Source organism: Heteronotia binoei, chromosome 13 (genome assembly GCF_032191835.1).
Source record: "Heteronotia binoei isolate CCM8104 ecotype False Entrance Well chromosome 13, APGP_CSIRO_Hbin_v1, whole genome shotgun sequence".
Taxonomy (NCBI): domain Eukaryota; kingdom Metazoa; phylum Chordata; class Lepidosauria; order Squamata; family Gekkonidae; genus Heteronotia; species Heteronotia binoei.
The window spans coordinates 21477319-21502288 of NC_083235.1; the positions used below are offsets into that span (position 1 = coordinate 21477319).

The 24970-nt window shown below is 43.5% G+C and overlaps 1 protein-coding gene across 1 annotated transcript in view; it reads right to left on the reverse strand.

The window, feature by feature from the left end:
• The window catches only part of LOC132581778 (twist-related protein 2-like), a 43468-nt gene extending 19173 nt beyond the window's left edge, over nucleotides 1-24295 (reverse strand). The window contains exon 1 of the mRNA XM_060253184.1: nucleotides 23578-24295. Coding sequence (XP_060109167.1) covers nucleotides 23592-24161 — 570 coding nt within the window. The 5' untranslated portion in view covers nucleotides 24162-24295 and the 3' untranslated portion in view covers nucleotides 23578-23591. The remainder of the gene's footprint in view (nucleotides 1-23577) is intronic.
• Nucleotides 24296-24970: the final 675 nt, after the last annotated feature.

Genomic DNA, 24970 nt, shown 5'->3' on the forward strand with positions numbered 1-24970 from the left:
CCTGGCTCTAATGAGCTGGCAGGAATCACATATTTCAAGGCACATACATAACAGTAAGAATAGCAAAAATCCAGATATAAAATGCTTCCGTTGGTGTAGTGTGACTGCACCCTCAGAACCTCAGAGAGACTTACAATCTCCTTTACCTTCCTCCCCCTCAGCAGACACCCTGTGAGGTAGGTGGGGCTGAGAGAGCCCCTCTTCATCTTGGAAGTGGGTAGGGAATAAAGGGCTATTTTTCTTTTCTTTTCAGGAGCATTTCCCCTTGTGTCAAAGGAGTGAAAAGGAAAAGGCTTTAATGTGGAAAATCAGGGTGGGGGGGAGACATAACCTACCCACTGAATCTGGAGTGTGGGAGGATTTAAACTCCCCCGTGAGAGTTTGCAGCCATTTTTTCTGTGCTATATGTGAGGGAGTGGAGAGTTTCCCACCGTCCTCTTGGGTGGAGTGTGAGAAAGGGGGATGTGCTTAGCGGAGGGCATAGACTAAGGATGTAGATCAAAGTTGTGAAAGAGAGGAATTGCGCTCCCTGTAGACTAATTCCCTTCTTAGTCAGTGAGCCTTTGGGGATGCTGGTGCCTGTTAGATCAGAAAGCCCTGCTTCATAACTTACAAATCGTAAGCTGCCTTCAGATATTCCCGCAGCCCAACATTATGCTGGGGTATTCACAAGTCTGACTCGTTGCTGCGCTTCCTCTAACCCTTTGCTCATCCCTGCCTTCTTTCATGGAGAATGCCAACGAGAAAGTCTCTCCGATTGTCCTTGCCATCTGTACGGCGCAACAAGGGCTGAGTCCAGACAGGCTGTTTGGGGCGCAAGGAGGAGTGGAATTCTAGCAGGAGCTCCTTTGCATATTAGGCCACACACCCCTGATGTAGCCAATCTCTAAGAGCTTACAAAAAAGAGCCTTGTAAGCTCTTGGAGGATTGGCTACATCAGGGGGTGTAGTCTAATATGCAAAGGAGCTCCTGCTAGAATTCCACCCCTGGGTGCATGGGAGGTGTTTGGAACCAGCCGGCTCAAAGAGGAGCAGTCAAATCCTCTCCACACGTTCCACCACAAGGTGCTCCTACCCCGCCCACGGGGCGCCTTAGCACGGTCAGATGACTGTAGCACACCATTCCCTTGGTGTGGTTTGGGTTTTTTCCCCCATACATTTTTAGTGGTCATGCACACATGCGCTCATGCTGGGCAGGTTTTTTTTTTTTTTTTTAAAGAATATTGGTAAGTGCTTAGAGTGATTTGGTGGGTTTACACCACCAATTCACCTCTCTTGTGTGCTTCCGCATCCAGACACAGAAGAGGCTACTGGTGTGAAGCTCAGAAATTTGCTATCACTTTGGAAGTGGTAGCTTCTTGAGTCACTCTGAGGACACTGGAGGACAGGGTGAGTACGGGACTGGGGTGGGCGGCAGATATGGATGCACGTTTCTGGTTGGTTTCTAAGACATCCCTGGGTTGCTTTAAACTGCTTGTCTGTAACCAGCCAAAGATTAGCTAGACTTGGTTTCGGTTCTTAAACCAGCAGGAGTTTAGACCAGGGTTCGTGCCCAAGTTTAAAGTCCTGGTTGATTGGTGAAAAACTAGCACTGGTGATTTACCAAGCCCATGTTCTGACATCATAGCTGAGTATTGTGACAGTGCAACTCTAAACACATTTACAGACCACTTGGAGGTTCAGAAAGATACACCTCTGCATAAGAGTGCAGCGTCCATTTCTAGTTGGATTCTCCATGTGAAAGGGAAAGGAGAAGTAGTCATGGGTATGTATGAGCCCAGCAACAAGGTGTATGGTCCATATTAATGCCATCTAGTTGCAGCCAATCTCATCAGATCTCAGCACCTAAGTAGAGTCAGCCCTTCTTAGTACATCGGTGGGAGTCTCTAGGCAGGCAATGGCAAGTCTCTAGGTGGGAGTCTCTAGGCAGGCCTCTTGCCTTGAAAATCCTGCAGGGTTGCCATAAGTTGCTGCAACTTGACAGCACTTCCCACCATCAGGTGCACAGCCAAAATCTTAAAGTGGGAAGAAACCTCTTCTTTTGAAATCCTGGGAAGTGGAATGAATCAGACATGCTTTGCACATAACAAGCTGTTCCCTCCACCCTGTGGCTTGTTCTTCTTGCTTTTTTCTCCGACCACGAATGGTTACTTTCCTTAACACCCTTCATGTTTTTCTGGAATTGCACTGTATATCAGGGCTTTTTTTGAGCAGGAACACACAGGAACGTAGATCTGGCTGGCTTGGTGTCAGGGGTGTGTGGCTTGATATGCAAATGAGTTATTGCTGGCATTTTCCCACAAAAAAGTCCTGTATGAAACAATGGTGACATCCGGGGGTGTGGCTTAATAGGCAAACAAGTTCCTGCTGGCTGTTTTTACAAAAAAAAAGAGCCCTGACTGTATTCAACTGTAGCCTCTGGTTCTGCTCATGACAAATATTATTACCCTGCATCTTAGTGGCCATATGTGTGGCATTCACTCCCACACGCCTTGTTTAAAAACAAACAAAAAAATTACTTTGAATTGTGTTAAGGGAGCAGAAGACGGGCAGGCCAAGATCTTCCAACTGCTCAGTGTGAACATTGTCTTCTCCTTAAGACTTTCCAGGATCTCTCCGGCATGGCCAGTGCATGGGAGTAGGCCAAGTAGGCAGCCCCTCTCCGCATGCGCAGCATGCGTGCTCCTTGGAGCCTGCCTTCCCCAATGGGAAGCAGGCTCCATGCAGCACAGACGCTACCTGGCCGGTTTTGCATTCCTGGGTCTGTTACAGACCCGGGGAACATGAAAGCAGACGTTGCCTGAGCAGTGCGCTCCTCAGAGCCCAGCAGGGATAAATTAACCAACTGTAAAAGCTGAAGAAAAGCCAATTACAGTTTCAAAAAAATTGGCTCCTGTTGAAGTTGTATGTTGCCACTCATCCTTCCTATTCTACTTCAACAGAGCCATGGGGTGGGAGCCATAGCTCAGTGGTAGAGCATCTTTCTCACATGCACAAGGTCTTGTCCCTGGCACCTCCAGCTAAAAGAATCAAGTAGCATTTTCACAATTTTTAGTGCTTAATCTCACAACTTTTTTTAAAAAAATAAATAAATAAAAATATTTAAAAAGTAAATTAAAAATGTAAATAGTTTCAAGTTTCTTCATTTCTCCTACAATTCTCTCTTTTTTTTAAATTTCTGAAGGGGCGCTAGTGGGCAGCTTGCCTAGGGCACCAAAAACCCTAGCACTGGCCCTGCTCTCAGGGGCGAATCTAGAAACCAATACCTGATATTCATATTGTAAAAATCCAGATTTTAATACCAGGTGGGGTGGGGTGTACAGTACCCCCTCCACATACTCTAACAATCCAAGATGCCTTTTGAAAATAAATCCTCACACATCTTTATTGAAAATTAAGTTGCTTTGATCTTGTTAAGGCTTATTCCCAAACAAGAATTACTAGGACACCAATATAACACTCTATATATGTGATTCCAAAGAGAGATGAATCTGTAGAACTTTCCCTTTAAATCTGTGACAACCATGGGTTCTCCCACAGTTCAGGAATCAATGGTATTTCAACCCTCCCATTTGGGACCAGAACTTTTTTTTTTTGAGCAGGATCGCACAGGAACGCAGTTCTAGCTGGCTTGGTGTCAGGTGGTGTGGCGTAATGTGCAAATGAGTTCCTGCTGGCTTTTTCCTACAAAAAGATCTGTGTGAAACAATGGTGATGTCAGGGGTGTGTGGCTTAATATGCAAATGAGTTCCTGCTGTGCTTTTTCTACAAAAAAGTGCCCTGGTTCCACCCCCACCCCCCCAAAAAAACCTGAGGGTCATAAAAAGGCATCACACCCCAATAAAACTGAAGTGGAGGGGAAGCACTGCATGCAAAACACTTCCCCAGATATGGGGAAAGGATTTCTGATTGCCCCCAAATAATAAAAGCTCCCATTTGATAAATGCAGATTTCCTTCTTTCCCTATAAAGAAAGGTTGAAACGCTTGGGACTCTTTAGCTTGGAGAAACGTCGACTGCGGGGTGACATGATAGAGGTTTGCAAGATAATGCATGGGATGGAGAAAGTAGAGAAAGAAGTACTTTTCTCCCTTTCTCACAATACAAGAACTCGTGGGCATTCGATGAAATTGCTGAGCAGACAGGTTAAAATGGATAAAAGGAAGTACTTCTTCACCCAAAGGGTGATTAACATGTGGAATTCACTGCCACAGGAGGTGGTGGTGGCCACAAGCATAGCCAGCTTCAAGAGGGGTTTAGATAAAAATATGGAGCAGAGGTCCATCAGTGGCTATTGGCCACAGTGTGTGTGTGTATATAATTTTTTTTTGCCACTGTGTGACACAGAGTGTTGGACTGGATGGGCCATTGGCCTGATCTAACATGGCTACTTTTATGTGCTTATGTTCCCTTCCCCCTCCCTGCTTGTGCAGGGTTAACTATTCAGTTTAATACCACCTGCCAGCAGCTTTTGAACTGGGGTAAAAAGTTGTTCAGCCTAATCTGAATGCATTCTGTTAATGCAGTATTGATCCTGCACATACTGAATTTGGGATTTCATTTCGCATTCATTTTGAAAATCCGAGCTCGGCTTTCTCCATCTGCATGCTTCCAAACACTAAGCTTTTAAAAGGGCAGGAAAGGCTAGGGTTGCCAGATCTGTATTGGGAAATACCTGGAGACTTTGGGGGTGAATCTGGAAGGGGGTGGGGCTTGGGGAGGGGCCTCAGCATGGTATAATGCCATAGAGTTCACCTTTCAAAGCAGCCATATTCTCCAGGGGATATAATATAAATAACTGGTACCGATGTACAATAGAAAATTATAACAAATCACCCGTCAACAATAAAATATTCACACTCTGCATTGATCCGTGTTTGAAACAAAGTTACTGTGGCTCCAGAAAATGGTGAGAAAAGAGGCTGACGAAGTGTGAGATAAGTGAAACTGTGAGGACTCCTTTCTATACAGTTCTTCTTATTCTCTCCATTACAACGTCACAAGTGGAACTTTTAAGGACCACTCTGTAGCACTGTCTTATGAACTTGGTTAAGGCGGGTTCCTATGTAGAAATTGTGAAGTGCATATACTGGGGGAGTGCAAATACCTTATTGTTCCTTTGTTCTATTTTGTCTTTTAATTGCACTAGATCAATTGCATGTACACACAATGAGAGTGTGAATACTTTATTGTTGACCGGTGATTTGTTATAATTTTTCTATATTCTCCAGGGGAGCTGATCTCTGCCAGCTGGAGAGTTATATTTTCAGTCTGCCACTGCAATGTAAACTTAATTTTATTGTCAGATACCTGATGAAGGGAGCTTGGACTCTCAAAAGCTCATACCTCAAAAATCTTTTTAGTTTGTTAGGTGCCTCTGGATTCAAATCTAGCTGTTTTACTGCAGAGCAACATGGCTGCTCTCTGAAACTTGACACAATTTTATTGGACGACTTTACAGGGTAAGTTGTAAGAATTACTTGAACCGATGAGTGTGAACTGCTTTAAGTGCTCAGAAGCACTATATAAATGCTAACTATCACGTTTAACTCAGTGGATTGATTTCCAAACATATACAGCTTTATCTACATGGCAAAATTAAACTGGTTTAGGAGCCATTTCCTCTTCCTCTGGGGATCCTGGGAAATGTAGTTCTGTGAGGGGAGATAAAAGATATTTCATAAATTTCTCAGGGCACTTGCTAAATCATAATTTCTAAGGTTCCTTGGAGGGGAAACTGTTAAATGGGTATAAAAGAAATTGTGAAAGTATGCCATAAACTGGGTTTAATGTCTGGGGGTGCCTCTCACACTCTATTCATTAGGATTTGTTGTGGGAAGTGCCATCAAGTCCTAGCTGAGCCTATGGGATTTTCAAGGCAAGAGAAGCTCAGACTCAGAGAGAATACCTTGCTATTCCTTGGTGGTCTCACATTCAAATATTAGCAAGGACCACCGTTGCTTAGCTTCCAGGATCTGGCAAGATTGTACCAGCTTGGGCTATCCAGGTCAGGACATTAATCAATATTAGTGATCCACAAATATAATTTTTTTCTTTTTTATTTCCTGTATGGTTTCATTTGCAAGCCTCTCTGTTCCACCAATTTTCATTGCTGATGTTTCCTGTTTCTTACTTTTTTGCAGTTGAAGAGCAGCCGGTGCAAAAATAAAACTGAAATACAACACGTTCGTTTAATGTGAAAAATTCGTCACAAGGAAAATGAAAACGAAGATTTCCCCAATTCTGTTTGCATGAGGGAAAGCAAAACTGAAATTAGAATAATCTATTTCTTCCTCATTATAGTCATTCCCCCCCCCCCCCCGCAAGGAGGTGATTTGTTGTGATTTCCTCCCCTTATGCTTAGACTAGAAGAATGATCTCTGTGATGTGCAGATGGTTTATGCAGGACTCTTTCACAATATGGTCCAGATGGTGAAGATTTTGGGCACATGTCAGAAAGCATTGTTCTGGTTGTCAGTTTCAGAACTGCTTGCTGACGTGGCCATTTTTTAACAAACAAAATTGAGGCTATTGTACTGTTACACTATTGTGAATTGGCACCGTTTCTATTTTGTCTTTTAGGGGATATTTAGGTGCTAATCAGCTCAAACTGGGAAACAAATTACAGAGATACAATAGGAATTGGGAGGAGGAAGCAGATTCATGGTCAGAGTGGAAGAGAACTCCCTGAACTGATTGGAAAACCCAGGAGGTAAATTACTTCCAAAGAACAATATCCACTGACATGTGGATCCCCCGTAGTAATTCAGACTACAACTAATCCCAGAAATGCAATGAATTGATTGTGGGGATCATTTCACAGGGTAGCGATATTGGTCAGCAACTAGGGTTGCCAAGTCCAATTCTAGAAATATCTGGGGACTTTGGGGTGGAGCCAGAAGACTTTGGGGGTGGAGCCAGGAGACATTAGGGGTGGAGCCAAGATCAAGGCGGTGACAAGCATAATTGAACTCCAAAGGGAGTTCTGCCCATCACATTTAAAGGGACAGCACACCTTTTCAATGCCTTCCTTCCATACAAAATCATGAAGGATAGGGGCACCTTCTTTTGGGGCTCATAGAATTGGACCCCCTGGTCCAATCTTTTTGAAACTTGGGAGGTATTTTGGGGAGAGGCCCTAGATGCTATACTGAATATTTGGTGCCTCTACCCCAAAAAACAGCCGCCCCAGAGCCCCAGATACCTGCAGATCAATTCTCCATGATTTTCTATGGGAATAAATCTCTATAGGGAATAACAGAGTTCCCAGCAGACATTTCCCTCCCCTCCCCCCATTTTCTGACGACCCTGAAGCGGGGGGAGGGCCTCCAAACCGGGGGATCCCCTGCCCCCACCTGGGGATTGGCAACCCTATCAGCAACAGAACAGCTGGATCTGAGTCCTGTAGCAATTTAGAGACCAACAAGATTTTGGGGTTATGAACTTTTGTTGGTCTCTAAGGCGCTACTCGATTTTAATCCTTTTTTTGTATTTTGTATTTATGTGGCTGAGTACAGACAACCGGCTCAGGGAGGCATTGGGCAGCCCCAGAAGTGAGTGAGCAGAAACTGGAGCACCCTGGAGTGCCTAGATGGCCTGCGGAAGAGGAACAGGCTGCAGGCATCCTGGGGGAGCATTCAGAGCTCTCATGTGCCCCTTCTGCCTTTTTGAGCTGGCTCCCAGTAAGTCGGGGACAGGCCAGGAGCGGGACAGTAGGCAGCTGTGCATGTTTCGATGCACTTTTTTGGAGCACTCACCTGCTGTCCCTGGGGCAGCTTTTGTTGCCCATCTGAACACAGCCATTGTGTCTGCACCTGGAAGTCAGGGACACCTTGGGTGACTGACCCCTACTGGGGGCTCAGAGGATATTCAGAGAGGTGGCTAAATAAAGCCTCCCCTTGCCCTCTGGAGTTGGTATTTCAAGGAAGTCTCCCATCCAAGTACTTTCCAGAGTTGACCCTGCTTAGCTTCCAAAATCTGATGAGACTGGGCTTGACTGGATTATCCAGGTCATGGTGACAACTCTAATCTTGATTATGGGGAATAGCCCCAGCGTGGAACCTTCATCTGACTTTTTCTACTATTGCTCCTTTCCCTATCTGATTTAAAATGAAATTCTCAGAGCAAAACATACAACTTGTGTGTCTTCTATTGTGTCTTGCACTGTCACCACCTCTTACCCTGGAACCCAAGACATGGTCCTTTCTTTCCCGAGTTCAAGCAGGAGAATAGGCAGCAACTGGTCCTCCTGCCCATTCCCTTCTCTGCTCCTCTTGTCAGCTGCGCTATCAAGGACTACATCAGCGTCAGGCCTCAGATTCAGCAGGAGCTCACAGGAGCACTGCTGCTGAACCTTTCTGACGGTTTCCCCTCTTCCTCCCCACCAGCCTTGTCCATTGAATCATAGGTAGATTAGGAGAGAGTGTGTGCAACCCAAAAGAGAAACACGGAAAATTAGGAGAGGGCAGCCAGCCAGCCACCAGGGGCTTTGCCTTTGCCACACCCCCAGCAGCCCTCATTGAACCCTGGAGAAGCTTGTGTCACCCTTTCTCCACTTCTTATGTGATTTTGGGTGGCGGGTGGCTTACTGGCCTTTTGACTGGGGGTGGGCAGGAGAGCCCTAGGCGAGTGAGGCCTGCTTGGACCAGTTGGATCTCTAGCCAGCCTAGGGTTGCCAATCCCCAGGTGGGGGCAGGGGATCCCCCGGTTTGGAGGCCCTCCCCCCGCTTCAGTATTGTCAGAAAGCAGGGGGAGGGGAGGGAAATGTCTGCTGGGAACTCTGTTATTCCCTATGGAGATTTATTCCCATAGAAAATAATGGAGAATTGATCCGCTGGTATCTGGGGCTCGGGGGGGGGGCTGTTTTTTGAGGTAGAGGCACCAAATTTTCAGTACAGCATCTAGTGCCTCTCCCCAAAATATCCACCAAGTTTCAAGGAGGTCCAATTCTATGAGCCCCAAAAGAAGGTGCCCCTAACCTTCATTATTTCCTATGGAAGAAAGGCACTGAAAAGGTGTGCCGTCCCTTTAAATGTAATGGCCAGAACTCCCTGGGAGTTCAATTATGCTTGTCACAACCTTGATCTTGGCTCCACCCCTAATGTCTCCTGAGTCCACCCCCAAAGTCTCCTGGCTCCACCCCAAAGTCCCCAGATATTTCTTAAATTGGACTTGGCAACCCTAAGCCAGACCAAGCAGGCCTCGCTCGCCCGGGGCTCTCCTTTCTTACATTGGGTTGCTTTTGGCGGGGGGGGGAATATATGCTAATGAGTTATGCTAATAAGCTCCACCACCTATTTTTCTACAAAACGACCCCTGATCTCTATGATCCTAAGTACTTATACCCTTCTAAGCCCATTGTTTTCAATGGTTATAGAAAAGCGTAATGTAGCTTAGCATTGCGCTGCTGATGGACTATCCAGACAAGAAGCCCAGCTGCAGAGGGAATGGTTAGGATGTGTGAAAGCTTTCTTTTCTCTTCCTTGCAGCTGAAGATGAGGGAGGCTGCCCACGGAGAACATTTTTTTTATCCTGAGGAGCTGTGATTGGTGTATTTATTTACTTATATTATTTATAGCCCCCTTTCTCCATGAGACTCAAGGTGAATTAAACAGTAGAGTCAGCCAGCACAATCAACAAATACATTTGATGAGTAAAGCTTAGGGTTGCCAATCCCCAGGTGAGGGCAGGGGATCCCCCGATTTGGAGGGCCCGCCCTGCTTCAGGGTCGTCAGAAAGCAGGGGGAGGGGAGGGGAATGTCTGCTGGGAACTTTATTATTCCCTATGGAGATTTATTCCCATTGTAAATAATGGAGAATTGATCCATGGGTATCTGGGGCTTTGGGGGGGCTGTTTTTTGAGGTAGAGGCACCAGATTTTCGGTATAGCATCTAGCCCCCATCCCCAAAATACCCCCCAAGTTTCAAAACGATTGGACCAGGGGGTCCAATTCTATGAGCCCCAAAAGAAGGTACCCCTTTCCGTCATTATTTCCTATGGAAGGAAGGCATTGAAAAGGTGTGCCGTCCCTTTAAATGTGATGGCCAGAACTCCCTTTGGAGTTCAATTATGCTTGTCACAGCCTTGCTCCTGGCTCCATCCCCTAAGTCTCCTGGCTCCACCCCCAAAATCTCCTGGCTCCACCCCCAAAGTCCCCAGATATTTCTTGAATTGGACTTGGCAACCCTAGTAAAGCTATAGGTCCTCCATTTTCCATTTTATCCTCACAACAATTCTGCCTGGTGGGTTGGGCAGAGAGACCTGCAACCAGGTCAGGCAGACAGTTTCAGTTGTAGAGAGCCAGTTTGGTGTAGTGGTTAAGTGTACAGACTCCTATCTGGGAGAACCAAGTTTGATTTCCCACTCCTCTTACAGCTGCTGAAATGGCCTTGGGTCAGCCATAGCGATCATAGGAGTTGTCCTTGAAAGGGCAGCTGCTGTGAGAGCCCTCTCAGCCCCACCTATCTCACAGGGTGTCTGTTGTGGGGGAGAAGATAAAGGAGATTGTAAGCCGCTCTGAGTCTCTGATTCAGAGAGAAGGACAGGGTATAAATCTGCAATCTTCTTCTTCTTCATGGCAGGGGCATTATTTGAATCTAGATGTCCAGATCTTAGTTCACTGCTCCATCCACTAACCTCAGTTGCTGGGAGAACCAGTATGGAGGGGGAAATATCCTGCTTGTTCTAAATACGTATCAATGAGCAGAGGTAGCAGTATAGGATGATTACTTATTATGTCTTTTAGCTATTGAATGCTGCCGTCATTAAGATGAGGATACCCATGTTTTTCATTTTGGTTTTGCAAGCCAAAGGCTGAACCAAACATAATTGGTGAGATGCGTGATTGGATTTTCCATATTTATTTAATATATCAGTAGCACTTGCCTGGAAGGAGGGAGAGAGAGCCCAAGCAGAACTACTGAACTTTCCCCTCCTCTATGCTGCTTTCATTAAAGCTCCATGGTGCAGAGTGGTAAAGCTGCAGAACTGCAGTCCGAACTCTGCTCACGACCTGAGTTCAATCTCAGTGGAAGCGGGGTTCAGGTAGCCAGCTCAAGGTTGACTCGGCCTTCCATCCTTCCGAGGTCAGTAAAATGAGTACCCAGCTTGCTGGGGGGAAAGTGTAGATGACTGGGGAAGGCAGTGGCAAACCACCCCGTAAAAATGTCTTCCAAGAAAACGTCGCATGTGACGTCACCCCAGAGTCTGAAACGACTGGTGCTTGCACAGGGGATTAACTTTTTTATGCTGCTTTCCCAATTTAAATCCCTCGGCTTTGTCAGGAGAAGGGGGTATGATCTGGCTTCATGTTGCCACCTTAATAGCAGCATGCAAAAACGTTACAACACACCCAAACATTTTTTACGGCATAGGGAATTTGCTCCTTACCGGCAGTGAAGGCGGATCCCAATTTTATTCTGCATACCTGCCTATGCAGAAAATCCCCTCTTAGTTCTGCACGGCCTCTTTTTTTAGCTACCATGGAAGGACTGCAAGAAATCAGGGCTTTTTTGGTAGCAGGAACTCCTTTGCATATTAGGCTACACCTCCCTGATGTAGCCAATCCTCCAAGAGCTTACAGTTGGCCTTGTACGAAGAGCCTTGTAAACTCTTGGAGGTTTGGATACATCAGGGAAGTGTAGCCCAACATGCAAAGGAGTTTCTGCTTCAAAAAAATAAAAGCCCTGCAGGGAGTGATCATGCAGACTAGGAAATTCCCCAGATCACCACCCTATAGCCCTACAGCGACTGCTCAGTTCCCTTCTTATCTAAACCACTGCTGCTTAGAAGTTTAGCACTACATCAGTATTACAGGAAACTATTCCTAGTTATTGTAGGCATTTATTAGTCACAACTCAACTTTAAAGGTTAGCAAAGCAGTTTACAAAATGGAAGCCTTTAGCAGAATTATGTGCTATCCTTATCAGCCTCTGGTGGAACAGTTGCTACAGTCAAGCTGGCTTTGGCTTCTGGGTTTCTCAGGGAGGTGTTGGAACCCAGAATTAGATGCAAGCAGTCTTCTCAGCAGCCTGAACCAATCTTCTAACCCCAGGGCTACTGGAAGCCACTACTGTGCCCCATAACAATGTTTCGGTCTGCTCTCCCCTATCACCCAAGTGCAAGCCTCTTACGAAAATGAATCATATGACTTGCTACCAGCATGAACAGACTAAAAACTGGTTAATGTGCATTTAATATTTATCCTTTCTGTTCTTCACATTTACATATGTTCTCTCCTCTGAGAAGCTCAAGATACCCGTACAAGGTGTTTTCTCCATTTTATGCTTAAAATGACCCTGCAAGATTGGTTAGGCTGAGTGCCAAACTACAAGTGACAACCGAAGAAAGAGTCACACGGGATGTGGAACTGGAGAGCAAGCATTGGCACCGTGTACCACTGACTGCTGTAGAAGAGTTAACCGTTGAAGAACCAATCAAAAAGTATATGAAAAATTTTCCAATGATTTTTATTAATTTGTTCAGGGTGATTCACATCGACCAAAAGGGTATAGAAAAATTATTCAATATCAAAAATTAATTTCCACAAGGGAATGAAGCTGATAGGCAAAACTGGTCTGTTTCCCTGTTTCGCTGCAAGCTTTATCTAAGCCATGGCTTATTCAATTTATGATACAACTTCCACTCTCAAATAACGTCTCATTCTAAATTTCTAACACTTCCAAGAATCAAATGTTCAGATAAAGCTTACAGCGAAACAGGGAAACAGACCGGTTTTCCTGCTCAGCTTCATTCCCTTGTAGAAATTAATTTTTGATATTGAAGAATTTTTCTGAACCCTTTTGGTCGACATGAGTCACCCTGAACAAATTAAAAAAAATTATTGGAAACTACAAGTGACAGCAGACACAGGTCCATCCATTGGTTGCAGACACCTTTTTAGAAGTATTTATAGTTTTAAAAAAATTGTTGTGACTTGAGGTCCCACTCCGGATCGGGCATGCGATGCAGCAGCCCTGGGTGCTCGTCCCCCCACCCCGACACACACCTTTTCAGATGCAGAAAACTCCTGGAACCACCACATTCTGCACCTGATCCTGATTGGGGCCAAGTGGCAATTTTTAAAGAACTACAAATGCTTCTAAAATGGCACCAGCAGGCATGGCCACCATCACCAGTAGCTCGGCCCTGACAGAAAGTGAAGGGTTGAAAGTCACGTTCTTTCCCTTTTTCCTCCCCTCATTGAAGGGACTATTGAATTTATAATGACCCACCAGCACCACCTTACCCAGGAAGCAGAGCCCCCGGAATTTTATTTTCTTTCATCAGCCGATCTTCTCATTCCCCCCCCCCCCCAAAAAAAAAGTAGGATTGACATAAACTGACTCCGTGTTTTTGAAGTCTCACTCTCACAATTATTTCATGCTACTTCCCCCCTTCCATATGTAAATGCTGCCAACAAGGGCTTTTTTTTGTAGCAGGAACTCCTTGCATATTAGGCCACACCTCCTGATCTAGCCAATCCTCCAAGAGCTTACAGTGTTCTTAGTACAGGACCTACTGTAAGTTCCAGGAGGACTGGCTACATCAGGGGTGTGTGGCCTAATATGCAAATGAGTTCCTGCCACAAAAAAACCCTGCTGCCAACTCACATCAGCTAGCACTGAACATTTCAATATTTTTTTATTTGTTCATACTTATAAATATGTGGGGGGAGGGGAAGGTGGCATCATCTAGTCCAGTCTCATCAGATCTGGGAAGTTAAGCAGAGTCGGTGGTTGGAAAGAACACCTGCAGATGAATTCAATGGCAAACTACCTCTGCTTCTTGTTTGCCTTGAAAGCCCCTCGCTGAGGTCAGCATAAGTCATATGCAACTTGATGACCAGGGCTTTTTTTTTGAGCAGGAACGCACAGGAACGCAGTTCCAGCTGGCATCAGGGGCTGTGTGGCCTAATATGCAAATGAGTTCCAGTTGGGCCTTTTCTATTAAAAAGCCCTGTGTGAAACAATGGTATCATCAGGGGGTATGGTCTAATATGTAAATGAGCTCCTGCTGGGCTTTTTCTACAAAAAATCCCTGTTGATGGCACTTTATGCACGCACACACACACACACACACACTCATTTATAAATTCATAGTATTAGTATGTTTCACAGCTATTTCAAGGCTGCATTCTGCTGAGGCAAATCCAAATTTGCCATTGAGCCTTCCAGAACTTCCTCTCCCAGCTCACCATGTTCCAGCTTCTCCCTCCTGGCCTTGTGACTCACCAGCAAGAGTCTTGTGACCCACTATTTGGGATCCATTGCCCAAGACTAAGCACCACGGATCTGGAGATCTAGGGTGCAGGCCAAATCATATGTCTGGCCAAACTCTTTTAGCTACAAATGAGTCAAAACTCGTAGAATTTGATTTGTTTGATTTATTTGATTTTTAATCTACCTTTCCCGCAAACGGTCTGCATTTTGCTAGACTGGGGAGAGGATTAAATTCTAAAGATGCACATCAGGGCTAATGTGGTGTAGTGGTTAGAGGCAGCATCAAGGTAAGATCTGGGATCTGCATGTCTGAGATGTCCTCCACAATTACAGAAAATGCCTATTTTTTTCCCCTATCAGTGGCCTTGTTTGGTTGCCTTTCTGAGTGTTGTGACCAGAGCCAGCTGTGCCTCTAGGCAAAGTAGGTGATTGCCTAGGGTGTCGGCCTTCTGGGGAGACCAAATTGGGCACCCCGACGTGACTTGGTGATTTTATCAGTGCAGGAGGGGGGTGCCAGAAGTTAGCCTTGCCTAGGGTCCCTGACAGTCCAGAACCAGACCTGGTTGTGGCACACTACCGGGTGTGCTATTAGATGTTCTGACAAAGCAGCATTGAGAAACAACTCCTGTGAATTTGCTGAGCTTCCAACACACAGGATTCAGTTTGAGCGACAGCTTCCTTGAATAAGGTGCTTTTTTTTTTAATGTTTTCAATCGCCAGTGCATCTTTTTTCTAGAAACCAGCTACTCTCCACACTACACAATCACAGACACTTCAGAAGTCTTAAATTTAAAATGCTGAGGAGGACCAAACTTGGATTAGAGAGGTGGGGAGAGGGGGTTCATTGCCTAAGGCTAAATCTGCACTTTTGGGACAAATAAGCTGTCCCATCACAATTCAGGGCTTTTTCTTTTTTGAGCAGGAATGCACAGGAACACAGTTCCGGCTGGCTTGGTGTCAGAGGGTGTGGCCTAATTTGCAAATGAGTTCCTACTTGGCTTTTTCTACAAAAAAAAGCCCTGTCACAATTTATCACAATGGATAAGAAGTACCAAAGCACTCGGCAGCTCCCGGTCACACAAAGAGGCGATCTCAGTGACCGCCTCCCCCAAGCTATGAAATTTCCTTCCTTTCAGATATTAACCAAAGCCCAGGATCTGAATCCATAGATATGATATTAGCTCAGAGGACAGAATTGTGTGTATATTGGAGTTTTGTTTGTGACAGCAGTCCCCGAGGGGCAAGATACATTTTTGTTTGAACGGGTTTGTTGTTTTTTTTTGCCAGGGGGAGGGTTTGGCTGTGAGAATGGCTGCTGCAAAAAAAATGGAAGGCAAAGTTACACCTGCCCTGTAATGGCTATTTTTGTGTTTTTCACATATGTATATTAAATCAGGATTTAATTCTTGACATTATTTTTATAATGTTTTGTATTTAATGGCTAGCCACCTTGATGGCTTCATTTGGCCATAAAGGTGGGATGTAAAAATCTGTTAACAAAAATAAATAAAGAAATAAAGAAATAATAAAAATAGCAAGCCCCAGCTCGAATAATTTTCTAAAAGCAATATAATACATAAACTGCATATTGGTGATGGAAGTTCATCAAAGTGTTCAATGATTTATTGGTGACGCTTTTTAGTCTGAAAGTTAAGAGTTGTTGTTATTGTTGTTAATATTATTAGCCATTTGAGATCTGATATGTTACTTAGCCCCATACGTATTTGAACATATATGAACATATGAAGCTGCCTTATACTGAATCAGACCCTTGGTCCATCAAAGTCAGTATTGTCTTCTCAGACTGGCAGCGGCTCTCCAGGGTCTCAAGCTGAGGTTTTTCACACCTATTTGCCTGGACCCTTTTTTGGAGATGCCAGGGATTGAACCTGGAACCTTCTGCTTCCCAAGCAGATGCTCTACCACTGAGCCACTGTCCCTCCCCATTTGAAAGGAATGTACACAGTCCATGTCCAACATACACATGGCTATTCTTTGTACATGTATTGACTAATTCTTACGGATGCACATACAGCTGAGCCCACAATTCAAACCTCACTTTACTCAAGTACAGATTTTATTTTTAAAGTGAATGCACACTGGCCTTTTCTTTCAAACAGAGGCATGTGCAGGGTATATCCACATTCACTGCAATATGTGCATATAGCTATACAGAATAAAACATAAGGTACAGAAGATGGCCTTTCCCTAGGTTTTCTCAGCTATTACGGTTGCATGCACCTAGTGTTGCAATTGCATGTACCTGAAGCTTGGCAATTCTGCATGCTGAGAGTGCATGCTATCCACAGTCCTCTTGATCAATGAAATTGCCATGTTGCCTGAAAAAAGGAGTGTTTGGATTTTGCGCATATGTTCCTCTTCTGCACACGTTAAACGAAACCTCGGGTTTTTTGAGGTTCTGGTGCACCGAAGATGAAAATCCACACCTCTCCTCTTTCAGGCAACGTGGGAACTGTGTACTGGGTGAACCTGCATATTAACAAGCAACAGTTTTTATTCATCAGAATGCAAAAGATCGTATATTTCCTTCCTGAAATCTCAAAAAAGGGTCCTAAAACAAGATTCGGATAATATGCTAACACATTTTCAATTAATTGACCAGTTGCTTAAAAGGCTGGCAAGCAACTAAAAAGCCTATTATCTCTGACAGCCCTGATTTTCTGTTTACATATCTTGATGGGTTTTTGAAGATGTTTTAATTGTTTGCTAAACTGAAGATAGCAGTGAATGGCAGATGTACTGAGATCCATAATGGGAGAGGGCAGAGAAGGAGAGAACTTGCAGGAAATTATCAGGAAAGGGCAGCCATTAATTATTAATTAAGAATTCTTAATTCTTAAGTGTATGGATGGGACCCTGGAGACTAAGATCAATATGATTCATGCCATAGTATTCCATTACTATGTATTGACATGAAAGTTGGACATTAAAGAACGCTGACAGGAAGAAAGTTGATTCATTTGAAATGTGGTGTTGAAGGAGAATTTTACAGAAACTATGGACTGTCAAAAAGACAAATTAGTGGGTTCTAGATCAAATCAAGCCTGAACTCTCCCCAGAAGCTAAAATGACTAAACTGAGGCTATTGTACTTTGGTCACATCATGAGAAGACAAACCTAACTGAAAAAGACAATAATGCTGGGAAAAGCTTACAGCAGCAGGAAAAGAGGCAGACCCAAAATGAGATGGACTGACTCTATAAAGGAAGCCACGGCCTTCAGTTTGCAGGTCCTGAGGAAGGCTGTTAATGATAGCTGGGCTTTTTTTGTATCAGGAACTTCTTTGCATATTAGGCCACACACCCCTGATGTAGCCAATCCTCCAAGAGCTTACAGGGTTCTTAGTACAGGGCCTAATGTAAGCTCCAGGAGGATTGGCTACATCAGGAGGGAGTGGCCTTATATGAAAAGGAGTTCCTGCTACAAAAAAGCCCTGAACGATAGGATGTTATGGAAATTATTAGTGCTATGTGAGGTAGGACTTTGCATGTTCCTTGCCTTTTCCTCTGGAACAAGCAGATCTGAGTCCTTCACTGGGAGGCTGTAATAATCAGAGAAGGCAAGTCAGTGCCAAGTTTGCTTGCCTTAAATTTGGGACAAAAAGGGATGATGATTGACCATGTGGGTCCTCACATCCTCCAAGCTTGTATTCCACCCAATAGTAAAGGTAAAGGTAGTCCCCTGTGCAAACACCGGTCGTTTCTAACTCTGGGGTGATGTCACATCATGACATTTTCATGGCAGTCCTTTTTTTACATGATCTGTAAACCTGCTAGCCACTCATATTGGGAGAATATGGTCCCCACAACGCACCCAGTATATGCAGTTGGTGTGAATTGGGCAATGTGTGGATTTTCCAATGGGTATACATCTTTCATTCCAACAAGCTAGCACCCAGGATAATCGGGGTTTTGGTTGGCATGAGTGGAAGCTGAACACATGTGGAAAATTTTTATTTGCAGAAGATGGCAACCATACAGCTAGCAGGCTTGCAAGTTGCATTAACTTGATGGGTCTGCAAAAGATTAGTGAGGGTGCATTTGGGAGCATATAGGAGGATCAGTCCCCCTCCCCCCATACAAACACAACACCCCATAACCTTTATGTGTGTTCCTCAGCTTTTAATCTCATTTTTTTTGCAAAAGCACAGTTATAAATAGTCAATTCACCGTACAGATATTGAAATTGCAGGGCCATTCACCTCTTGATATCTTCTTTGAGTGCAAGTCTTATTATGTACATTCTGCAAACAATGGAAACACCCTTGTTTGTTCCTGATTTTAATGGCTAGGGAGAAAGAAGTTGGCTTGATAGTTCACTCAACTGTGTACTCTTTTTATCATTTTGGTGATGACATTTTGCTTTTTTTTAAAAAATATACTTCTTGGGTAATACCTTAAACCTTTGGGAAGGATTTTTAAAATGCAATAAACTGTGCTGGAATCTAGAGAAATGTCTGTCACATCGATGAACTCTGATTATATGGTGGTTGTGTAGCTCCTGACAACATCCAAAGCAATGTGGTTAATGTGGGAGTAGTACATGGTACAACATGGAGGCCACAAGGCAGGCAAAAATTGGATTTGTGCTTAACACTGGAGAAATCAAGTGAAATTGGACTTCATTTATTAGAAACTGGACTAGACATAAGCTAAAAGAACATGTTATAGAAGCTATATAAAGATACGTCAAATTGTTCTACTGTAATTGACAGAAGCAGCTAGATACTGTGCAACTAGGAAGATCTGGACTTTATATTAGATTATATGAAATGTTTTAATTGAAAATTGGCTATTTTGCATTGTATAGATTTGTAATGTATATATTTAAGGACTTGCTCTTTGTAACGAATGTGATTAATGATACCTTTTTTTTGTAATTTCTGTAAATCCTAAGCACATAAATAAAGGAATATTTTACAAAAAAATTGGAGAAATCACAAGAGCAGCTGATGTCCATTGAAATGCACGGGAGCTGTGCTTCTCCATAGATTTGCTCGTGGAGGTTAACAATCAAAGAGAAAACAATTACGCTGCCATCCAAAGTAGAGTTACAATCATTTGAGTCCACTGAAGTCCTTGGGCTTAGAAGGGTGTAACAGTGCGTAGGATTCCATCATTAAAAAATACATCTATAACAATTGATCTGACATTCACCGCTACTTACTCAAGAATTCATTTTAATACATGGATCTTCAAATTAAGGTCTATCACTTATACACGATCCTGATTACTTTACAGTGCCAATTAGATTTCCTTTCTCTCCTTCTTTTTATATTTGCCAACTGAGAGGAACGCTTCCTACATCTAGTGAAGTAGACTGTGGCTTCTGACAGATACATGCCACAGTACATTTGTTAGAGTTGAATGTTCCACAGCTCAAATGTGCTGATTGGATGATACCCATTATCTTTGTCAAGGTACCAAGAAGTACGAGCCACCCACATCTGAAAAACACTGGCAAAAATTAACTCTGTATAGGTCTTCATTCTCTGCTTCATATTAGTTCTCATTGCAGGAGAGACTGTCAGGGAGACCCTCAACAAATGGCCCATACCAAGGGTTGTTACCCTCCTGACCTATGGTGTGTGAGCTAACCTAATCACAGCTTGAGGGTCGAGGTCAAGAGAAAGGGGGTCCTGGGTTGGTGAGGTCTGCATTTCCCCTTCCTCCTGGAGCAAATAATAACTTCCCAGCATACGGAAATGGGCAAACTCGGGGGAGGCTGAGAGGGCATCAGGAGAGACTGTGGGTCAACCATCCCATGGGAGAGAAGGATGGCCAGAGGAAAAGAGGTCAGAGACTGGACTGAAAAGGTCTCCTTTTTCCCTGGCACTGTGCTGCCTAAAGCAATACAAGTGGGTGGTCACCTTTCCCTCTGGTTCAGTTGTCCCAGTTCCATGCCAGCAGATATCAGGCAATGAATAGGATACACTAGTCAGGAAGTAATATTCAGAAGTTATGGTTTCTTTTTAAAAAATTTACAGAGCCAGTATTTTTGCAGGTTATCAATTGCTTCAACAGATGCTAGGAGAATTGTGAGCTACAAAACAGGGAATAAATTGGTAGAATATTTCAGTAAGGATTATGCCTGGAGAAGCTAAAGGTAAAAGTACAGTATTGCTCTCTGTTGTTATAGTGTAAGAAGAAAAAACCCTGAATTTCAACCTTGATTGACACAGCCCCGCTTATGAATAAATTCCCATTTTTTCATCTCTTTTCAATGAGTGTATGTTGGAAGTCTGAGGTATTTGCATGTCATTTTTCACAGATGCTCAAACCCTTGCAGGTAAGGGGGTTGCCCCTAGTTTGTGGAACCTCCCCGATCTGTCTCATTGACCTTTTTGAAAGGGCAAGGGTGAATTTTTTAAAGGCAAGATTTAGAGTTGAGAATTGATTTGAAATGGTTTCGGTTGTCAAATTAATGATCTGAATTAATATAATATAATTCAATTAGATTGATTAATTACTTTACATTTTAAAAGGAAATGTATCACTTCCAAGCACACCAGTCCAACACGTTAAACGCAAAATAAATACTTAAGATTGTTTAATGTTACTGCTACATGTGTGTCATGCGTCTACATAAGAAAGACTTTAGACTATGGTATTTTTTGTTTGCTAAGGCTCAAGTCTATATTTGAATGTCTCACTGACTTCAGTGGGACTTGCTTCCTTCAAAAAATTCTAAACACCTTTCTAGTAATTAAAGTTATGAATATTCGCTTGCCAAATAAGATTCACAGAGCCTGGTAATAATTTCTTCAGTCTTCACATGATGATTAGCGGAATCAGAATAAATTATGTAAATTACTAAAACTTTCAGAATAAATCAGGCACTAGCAAAGGAATCAATGAAATGTGTTTAATTTGCATCACAGACTGCTGGATTTTCTGATAATGGAACATAACAAATACGAAATGTTCCCATTTCATTTTTTTTTTCATAGAGAGTTGCTTAATGTGTATATAAAATACCCTGAAAACCTTTAGCCATATGAAGGCGGCAATGAACCTTGTAAAGAATGGGGAAATTCCACCAGGTGTAATTTGCTCCTTTATTATCATGGCAGTTTGACGGGGAAACTGCATCAAAAGAAATTCTCCTTTTTTGCAGCTGTTTTGTGAGGATTTGAACCTGGAAACTAACAAGAAAAGTATAAAACTTGCCCTTTTATTTCCACTTCTCTGCATGCTGGCATTGTATAATTTATCCAGAAAAACAAACATGGTATTTTCTCCTGCTGATCTGGATAATTATAGGGTCTGATTAGACAGTACACAAAACACAAATTCTACCTTATCTTTCATAACTACTCTTCTGTGTCCTGTATCCCACCCTCTGTTCACAGTTCCTAGCATCTGACCACTCTAAATGCTGGTCCTTGATGTAAGCAGTGAGGCTCAATCTTACAGTCAGTCACCTGGGAGTCAGCAAATGTACTACATATGTGCAAGAAGTTTAACTATATATCTTCCCATACAAAAACACGCTCTCCTAAGCAGTACAGCGCAGGTTTGAATCACTGCTGCACATCACACATGCAATTGACTTCATTGGGCATCAACTTCCACGTCCTTTCATTGCCTTTAGAAAAACGGCCCTGACAATAATATTATCAGGGAATAAAATTAGCTGTTGACTGACAATTATACTTAGTCACAGCAAAGAAACTTCAATGGAATAAAAATTAATGCATAGCATCTCTAACAGCAACCATATGTGCTCATAGCTGAAACTTGAAGACTAATGGGGGTTACGAGTAATGGGGATTATGAGTATGGAACAAGAGGTGATCTTTACTCACAGTATATGATACTGAATGTGTGTTTTTTAAAGTTTGGAGAATCTCTGTGCACTGAGAGAAGAAAACATCATTCGTCATTTGTTTGTGCTAATCCATTTTGCCAGTATTGTCCAGTAGACAAAGTTGAGATAGTGGGGAATTGACAGGGTAACTCAGCTAGTATGAGACTATTTGGTGGCTTTTGGAAGACTGCTATGCCACAGCATCCGTTCCACATCTATCAGGTGGGTATAACACCTGCCTTTCTTATAGAAGCACTGTAAGGGTGAAAGATAGCTACTGTCTTCCACTTTTTGCGAGCAGTTCTACAAAACATATTTGCCATGCTATTTGTATGCACATAAATGCCATCAATGCAGGGAAGAATACAAAAGAGAAACCAAACATACAGGGCAGCAATCGTAGATTTTTGTGTTTGTATTAGGCCATTAAATAATGTGTTTTACATATGGAAATTCCCCCGGCCTACTTTATAAGGGTTATATAAATGTAGGTGGGAGTGGACATCCATTACATCTTATTGATGACTGACCTTAGCAAACAAATAAAAAATACAAAGCTGACAGGCAGGCTGTCTGATCAAAAAGGGTTATTTTATAGCAGAGGAGTATCATTTGCTTATTATATCTTTGTTCTACTCAAACTCAAATACAGCTCTGCTTACTTTAGAAGGGGTAAAACCGTATTTGAAATAAAATCCAGGGCCTGTCTGCAGGTTCAAGCTCTTGTATTTTATTGTATTCCATGCAATTTGTGGACAAATCATTTATTTATTTATTTGTTTGTTTGTTTGTTTGTTTTTTGTTTGTTTGTCTATTTTATTTACCTTTGATTTCTATTCCACCCATTCCAAAAGCAGACTCAGGGCGGCTAACAGTCATAGTAAAACCAACAATCTCAGTTAGAAGTATAAAATGATAAAACATAAAAGATCAACAATTTAAAACAAGATATTAGGTGCTATACAGAATCTTAAAGCATAGGTGGATCAGGTTATATTAGATCTTCTGTTTATCTGTTGGTGGTCCTTCTTATAGCCTCCCTCCAGGCCCTGAAGAGTGTTATGAGAGAGACATGTATACTCAACACACTTTCTCTCAGTAAGTAGGTTTTGCAAGTGTTTTTGTAGTCCAGAAAAACCTGCTTAACCAGAGGCAACTGTCTGACAAAAAGAATTGTGTACCCTGTATGGCAATGACCCCACTATCATACAGCTTTTGACTCTTTACTGATAATTTCTTTGTGGCTAAAAATTGTTTAGGTTTCATGTCATACATTAAAACCCGGAATCCTTCTTCCCTAATTTCAGCTGCCTTGAGTCTCTCTGTGATGACTCACTGATGATGAAAAAGCTCATGCCCTAAATTGACCCCTTGTATTCTCGACTATTTTAAACATTTCCAGAACCGAGTTCTGCCCTGGAAAATATGGTCTGTGGTTTAAACCCTAATGGAGCTCTGCTATCAGATTTAAATCTAAAGAGGAAGAACTGCACTGGAGAGGGAGGAGAAAGGCTGCAAACCAAACATACCTTCCAACCGGATCTCAGTGAGATGCTGACATGGACCATGCCCCTTCCATCCTCCAGACCGAGAAGGCATAGCTGAGCCTCTCGTGGGCCAGGAAGTTGCAGCTGGAGATCTTGTGGTCCAGTTCATCACTCTGCAGGACCTGGTAGAGGAAATCAATGTAGCGGGCAGCCAGCTTGAGTGTTTGGATCTTGCTGAGTTTGTCAGAAGGCAGTGTGGGTATGATTTTGCGGAGTTCGGCAAAGGCATCGTTCAGCGACTGGGTACGCTGGCGCTCCCGCACGTTGGCGATCACCCGCTGTGTGTGCATGTCCTCGAAGGTCTGTGGCACGGGACTACGTTTGCTGCGTTTACCCTGTGGGGAAGGCGTGCTGCATTCATGCGGAGCTGAAGATGTCAGAAGCTTGCCCAGCTGGCTCCTCTTGCGAAGACCCTTCTTGGGCAACCTCTCGCTTTCTTCCTCGCTGGTGACCAAGCTGTCTTCCGGTGAATCTGGGCACATGCTTTCCTCTTTCATTGTCAGCAAACTGGCTTCCCTTCGTTCTTGCTGGGTGGTGGAATGTGGACCGGATAGGCCGCAGTGCATCCGAGCAAGACAACCTGAGGTTTATGCAGAGGAATCTCAGGGATGGAACTCTTCCAGCCGTGGGTGTTGCAGGGGCTTCAGAAGCTTTCTGAACTTTTCCGGCCTTCAAAGATCTGCTTATTCACCGCCCCTCCTTACGTTAGGGCTAAAGAGAGGAGGGACATAATTTTTTTTTTTAAGTTTGTTAATGCCCTTTACGGATAGGGTAAATAGTGCTGGAGGAGGGGCCATGCACAGGCCAATACAACCGTTCACAATAATGCAAACATCAAGGGAGCTTATGGGTTCCAGATTGCTTTCCTTTCCTCTCTCCTTTGTATCCCCCCCATCAAAGCCCTTAGGCACAGATGCTTCAGCCAGACGCCTGGCTGCCGGAGGATGTTTCCCTCACCAAGCTAATTGACAGGGGTCTGCCGTGCTGACCCTTGCCCACAACCCGGTCGGTGAAGATCGCAGGGCAGCCCTTACTGCGTGCAAGGCCTTAGGTGGTTAATCGGCAGTAAAATGGCACATCATGCAGAATGGACTTGGGAGTCACCCGTTTCGGTGTCTTGCAGTTATCATGATGAAGTCCCTTTGTGTTCTTCGCAATAAAATTGGCAGAGGTATGCAGTGGGTCTCACCTTCCTCCCAGGGAATCAGAGACAGTTAGGCATTCCCTTCATGAAGCTGGCTTCTGTTTGCTAGGGAATATGTGGCCTTCGGAATTGCACAGAATGCTTTGATGGAATCTAGAAATCCATTTTGTGCGCTTGAGATGTGAGCAATGCAACCCCAGCACTGCGTATTTTATTCCACCGTAAATTCCA